The sequence below is a fragment of the Mus caroli genome, unplaced genomic scaffold (genome assembly GCF_978045245.1).
Source record: "Mus caroli unplaced genomic scaffold, Mus_caroli_1 scaffold_16, whole genome shotgun sequence".
Taxonomy (NCBI): Eukaryota; Metazoa; Chordata; class Mammalia; order Rodentia; family Muridae; genus Mus; species Mus caroli.
Window position 1 is genome coordinate 74,616,680 of NW_028227271.1, and position 6,189 is coordinate 74,622,868.

At 44.1% G+C, this 6,189-nt stretch overlaps 2 protein-coding genes across 2 annotated transcripts; both read right to left on the bottom strand.

Annotated features, from left to right (window-relative positions):
* Positions 1 to 3,245: 3,245 nt before the first annotated feature.
* Positions 3,246 to 3,593, bottom strand: LOC110310782 (endogenous retrovirus group K member 19 Pro protein-like). Its single transcript, XM_021183888.1, has one exon. It carries the CDS (start codon positions 3,591 to 3,593, stop codon positions 3,246 to 3,248), a length of 348 nt encoding a protein of 115 aa, XP_021039547.1.
* Positions 3,594 to 4,406: 813 nt separating this feature from the next.
* Positions 4,407 to 5,827, bottom strand: LOC147000798 (igE-binding protein-like). Its single transcript, XM_085831553.1, has 2 exons — positions 5,764 to 5,827; positions 4,407 to 5,032 (listed from the first exon to the last, which is right to left on the bottom strand). Exons 1-2 carry the CDS (start codon positions 5,825 to 5,827, stop codon positions 4,407 to 4,409), a joined length of 690 nt encoding a protein of 229 aa, XP_085687679.1.
* Between the last annotated feature and the right edge of the window lie 362 nt (positions 5,828 to 6,189).

Genomic DNA, 6,189 nt, shown 5'->3' on the forward strand with positions numbered 1-6,189 from the left:
ATCAAAACAATCATCCATCCTGACCAAGTAGGTTTCATCCCAGGGATGCAGGGATGGTTCAATATATGGAAATCCATCAACGTAATCCAGTATATAAACAAACTCAAAGACAAAAACCACATGATCATCTCGTTAGATGCGGAAAAAGCATTTGACAAGATCCAACACCCATTCATAATAAAAGTCTTGGAAAGATCAGGAATTCAAGGCCCATACCTAAACATGATAAAAGCAATCTACAGCAAACCAGTAGCCAACATCAAAGTAAATGGTGAGAAGCTTGAAGCAATCCCTCTAAAATCAGGGACTAGACAAGGCTGTCCACTTTCTCCATACCTATTCAACATTGTACTTGAAGTCCTAGCCAGAGCAATTCGACAACAAAAGGAGATCAAGGGGATACAAATTTGAAAAGATGAAGTCAAAATATCACTTTTTTGCAGATGATATGATAGTATATATATAAGTGACCCTAAAAATTCCACCAGAGAACTCCTAAACCTGATAAACAGCTCCGGTGAAGTAGCTGGATATAAAATTAACAGTCTTTCTTAAGATGATACCCCTTGCAGGTGCATCAGGATCAGGCAGAGGGTTGTCAGGTGTTTTATCTTCTTCCACTTTGCTTTCTCTCCACAGCCTCGTAAGTCTTTCTGGAATGAAGACCGGGTTTTCCTGATCCTGTGGAAACACACAGAAAGCTCCTCAGGACCATACCAACACCTGATCTGGACCTTTCCATTGTCCCATAAGGAAATCCTTCAATAGCACAGACACTGCCGCACCCTGCTGAGGGGTACAATGCCGTTCTGCAGTTGATTTTCCATTCTTATCAAAATTTAAAAAAATTAAGTAATATTTAATTTATCCCTAGGGGATTTAAACTGCATCCATATCCCCCCTTTTTGTTTTATTAATGCGTTCTTCAATGTGGCCTTGGCTTTTTCTACACTTCCTTGTCCTTGGGGGTTATAGGGTAGGCCATGGATAACTTTTATACCTAATGCATTACAAAAATGTAAAAATCTCTGGGAGGTATAAGCAGGTCCATTATCAGTTTTTATCTGTCTAGGCATCCCCCATGCTGCAAACGCCTGAAGGCAATGAGATATAACATTACGGGCTTTCCCCCTGTTTGGGCAGTAGCAAATATAATGCCTGAATATGTATCTATGCTGAAATGAACATATTTAAGATTACCAAATTTGGGGATGTGGGTAACATCCATCTGCCAAACATGAAGAGGCTTAAGACCTCGGGGATTAACTCCAATTGGCCTTTGTGGCCACAAGGACACACAATGGACACATTTTAGCATAATCTCTCGAGCCTTTTCTTGGGTAATCCTAAACTTTTGTTTCAAGGTGCCTGCATTAACATGAAAGTTTCTATGAAAATCTGCAGCAAGCTGCACTGGAGAGGCACTCATAAAAACAAACAGGGAACGAGTACATTCATCTGCAACAGAATTTCCCCTGGCTATAGGCCCGGGCAATCCTGAATGAGCTCTAACATGTACAATGCAAAAAGGATGCTTCCTTTCTCAAATCATTTTTTGCAAGGAGGAGAAATGGATACATACAGTGGAGGCAGCTTTAATTACCCCCATGGTTTCTAATTGCTGCACTGCTTGGACTACATACTGACTATCTGAAACTAGATTAAAAGCTTCCTCAACCTCTTAAAACACTTGCAGGACAGCACATAATTCAACAGCTTGTGCGGATTGATAGGGAAATACATGAGCTTGGGGTTGATTTCCTTCAACATTAACTACTCCCATGCCACCTTTTGATCCATCAGTAAATACATTAACAGTACCTGGGATTGGCTCCGTCCAGGTAATTCTGGGGTATATCATAGGATTTCTCATGACAAATTAAAGCCAAGGACTGGCAGGATAATGATGCTCAAACTGCCCAGTCATGCTCGTGCAAAGCATGGCCCAATCATTATTAGTGGAGGCAAGTACCTCAATCTGTTTAGGAGTATATGGCGCTATTACTACATCAGGTTGTTTACCAAAAGCTCCTAGCCCAACCTCTATACCCTTAAGAATTAGCTGGGCTACGCTTTCAGGGTACCATGGCAGTACCTTGGCTGGGGAGTGATGTAAATATACCCAACATAAAGGCCCTTTTTGTCAAAATACTCCCGTGAGAGACAAATCAGTAGCAATAACACAAAAACTAATAGGCAAGGTGGGATCAACCCGATCAACTTGAGCCTTGGCTAAACTTTGTTCCACTTTTGGAAAGAAGCTCTGGCTAAGGGTGTTAATTGGCGAGGAGATTGTAAATCAGAATCTCCTTTTAAAATATCAAATAAAGGGCATAACTCTGCATTGGGAAGATTACAATAGGGCCGAATCCAATTGATATCTCCTACCAATTTCTGAAAATCATTCAAGGTATACAATTTATCCATCCTTAATTCCAGCTTTAGTGGCTCGACAATAGCATCTCTCAATTTAGTGCCTAAATAGTGTTTTACTTCTGTCTTTTGAACCTTTTCTGGGGCAATCACAAAATTCCACTTCTCCAACTGTTTAGTTAGGGTCCCAAATACTTCTTCCACTTCCACATTAGAGGATCCACAAACCAAATATCATCCATATAGTGGTATAAATATACTCTCGGATAGTTGTCGGATAGGTTGCAATGCCTTATCTACATAAAGCTGGCACAGGGTAGGGCTATTTGCCATACCTTGGGGTAGAACCACCCACTCATATCGCAAATCAGGGGCAGAATGATTAGTTGATGGCAAGGTAAAGGCAAATTTATCTGTATCAGCCGGATGCAGAGGAATGGTGAAAAAGCAATCTTTCAAATCTATCACTATTGAGGTCCAATTTCTTGGTAACACTGAAGTCATTGGTAGCCCTAATTGCACTGACCCCATGATTTCCATCTGGGCATTGACTGCACGTAAATCATGGAGTAACCTCCATTTCCCTGATTTCTTTTTTTATCACAAAAATAGGTGTATTCCATGGTGAAATAGATTCTCTAACATGTCCTGCATCAAGTTGTTCTTTAATCAACATGTGGGCAGCTTCCAACTTTTCCTTGGGTAGAGGCTACTGAGGGACCTACACTGGCTGATCAGATGTCCATTTAATAGATATTTGCTCAGTGGCCCTTAGGAAAAACCCAATCCCTCCCTGCCACTTTGGCCTCTAGGAGAGATAGGTAAGAGTCGTCCATCCTCATTTTTGCCAAGACCCTTACCCTTCTGATAGTTCATCCCGTCCATGATAGCTTGACTTGCAAACTATAAGTCTTTTCTGAAACCATTTTTACACCCATCTTGGTCATAACATCTCTTCTCCAAAATGAAACAGGGATTTGAAGAACAAATGGCTGAAAACTGCCCCTATGCCCCTTCTCATCCTTCCAACGGAGTACACTAGCACTGCATCTGGGGTCTTGTGCAAATCCAAGACCTCGAAGAGTTTGAGCAGAGGTCTGAAGGGGCCAACGTTTTGGCCAATCTGCTTCTTTTCTAATGCTGTGATCAGCCCCTGAATCAAGTAAGCCCCATATAGACACCTCCTGAACTTCAAGTTTATACATAGGGCAATCCTCCATAGTCATAGAAAACCACACCCAGTGTCTCCAGTGGAGCCAAAGCCCCTATTTCCTCTTTTCAGTCCCCTTGAAGGGAAGCTAGCATGGTGACAAGGCAAAAGCAAAATTTGAGCAATTCTATCTCCAGGGGAAATGGTAGACACCCCTCTGGGGGAGGAAAACATGATCTTAACCTTTCCCTCATAGTCAGGATCAATGACACCAGGATGGATAATTAATTCCTTAATGGCTGCTGAACTATGTCCTAATAAGAGGCCAACTGTGTTTTTTTTGGCAAAGGACCCTTAAAGGCTGAAGCAATTATCTGCACACCCATTTCTGGGGTTAATACGAGTCTGGTGGTGGTGCAGATGTCCAGTCCTGGACTTCCTGTTGTGGCTCTTCTGGGGATGCCCTAGACGATTGAGCGGGGGAATGTGTTGAAGGTTTGGCCACAGTGTGGGAGTCTGCTGCATGGCCCCATATATTTGTGGGCCCTGAGGCTGGGGGCCCCACACTCTGTTTTTTGGCCTAGCACCTGAGGAGTGAGAAGTTAGGGGCGACCATCTATATCCCACTTGGATTGACATTCTCCAGCCCAATGATTTCCTTTGCGACAGCAAGGACATATCTTGGGCTGCTGCACGCCTGTCTGAATCTCCTGTCTTCCTTTATTAGGACAGTGTCACTTGAAATGACCTGGCTGCCAGTAAGAGAAGCATCCCTCCCCCCCTGGAATCCCCCCTGCTGTCCACCCTGACAAGGAGTCTGCCTTTGAGCCTGAACTATGATTGCCGCTAACCCCTGGTTGGTCAGTGGAGTGTCCACCACATCTCAGCAAACCTTTAGCCATACATCCAGAAGTTTGCTCTTATAAGGGCATATGGCATCTCTGAAGGGATTATTGACCTGCTCATAGGCTAATTGCTTGACCAATGGCACTGCAGCATCAACATCCGAAAACACTTTCCCGGCTGTCTCCACTAGTTGTCCTAGGAAGTCTGCAAACTTCTCTTTGGGTCCCTGTATCACTTTATACAAGCTGGCCCCAAGGTCTCCAGTGCCTGATAGCATCTTCCAAGCTCTAAGAGCACAGTTATTAATCTGCTCATAAACCTGTATAGGATAACCTCTTTGATTGTTAGCAAAATTCCCTTGCCCCATTAACATGTCTATATTCCAGGCTGCATTGGGGAGTCCAGTTGCAACATTAGCCACAGCCTGCTCAACGCCATGCTCAATATAAGCAGCCTTCCATTTTAAATAACCTCTTCCCAAAAGAATGGCCTTGCAGAGGTTCTGCCAATCAAAAGGCATCATACAGTACCGCTGTAGGGACTTAACCTGAGTTACGGTAAAGGCAGCCTGGACCCCATAAGTTGAAACTGACTCCTTCAATCTTTGTACAACCTTCCAATCCAAGGGTTCATGATACCGTTGCCCCTGTTGATCCTGAAATACTGGGAAGGCCCCCACAACAGCAGACACATTTTTCCAGACTTCTGAATGAAGACTATGCTTTTTGTCTCCCTCATCTTTATTGGGGGGGGAGGGGAGAAGTCAACGGAGGGGCTGATGGTTCAGGCGGCCTACCGTGCCTCAAACTCAAGCGGGACATCCTACTACAGATGTCACTGTCGCTATCAGTCCTGTTGCTGTCACTAGTAGACCCTTCAGAGCTAGATTCCTTCTTATCTTTCTTATCTTTGGTTTGTTGTTTAATCTGTTTAGGATTTCGGCTGCTAGCCTGAGAAGCAATCTCCTTAGCCTCCTCAAGCGCCACTGCTCCTTCCTCTATTTCAGCATTGTATTTTCCACTGGCGTCCCTCAAGCACGCCCTGACCAAGTTCCAGATGGCTAACATCCCTACAGGTAGAGGGTTCTTCATATCAGAAGCTTGGAGATCCCTTCCCAAATGCTCCCAGCACTGTTGATTAATATACCCTTCCTCTAAAAACCATGGGGCTTCCTTGGACAGAGTATCCAGAAATCTGTCCACCATCTCTGCTTTCATGTTAATACTGCTTCTTTTAAGAAGCTGGGTCAATGCCATTTTTACTTTCACTTTAGATGCAGTTGAACCCATATCGTTTAAATTCCCTGCATCTCTATATCTGAGATCCTTAATGCTTCGTCCCTTTTTTCCCGGGAACCTGACAGGCCTGTGCTTTTTTTACTTACCATTGCTTACCAACATGATTAGATCCCTGTACAGGCCACCACTTGTCTCTGACCCGCAGAGACAAGAACGACATGGACACCAAGACGGGTTCATGCAGCTTCTGCTTTACTTGTGGCAAGGGCTATTCTTATACTCTTATGGCAACTGACCTCATCTTGCTCCACACCACCTCATCCAATCAGAATCACACATGCTCCATGCATGAATCAGGCATGAGCTCAGGTCAGTCACAGATAGGCTGACTGATCCAAATCACAAGGAATAATCTAACTTGGCAGGCAGCTTACGCATGCAGTTTCACTGTGCATGTTCAGACAAGGCAGTAAACATGTGGGGTTCACGGAGCCTGGCAATGGCCCAGGGCGCCATCTTGGCCCATGTGGCCACACCCGCTTCCCACAAAGATGCATGTGGAAAGGATGAATTCAGCATGGT

Bases quoted from the DNA above. Each gene is read 5' to 3' on its own strand.
- LOC147000798 (XM_085831553.1), bottom strand. From the start codon at position 5,827: ATGTCGTTCTTGTCTCTGCGGGTCAGAGACAAGTGGTGGCCTGTACAG. The intron at 5,033-5,763 runs GTAAGCAATGGT...GGGCCTTCCCAG, and splicing joins ACAGGGATCTAATCATGTTG to TATTTCAGGATCAACAGGGG.
- LOC110310782 (XM_021183888.1), bottom strand. From the start codon at position 3,593: ATGGAGGATTGCCCTATGTATAAACTTGAAGTTCAGGAGGTGTCTATA.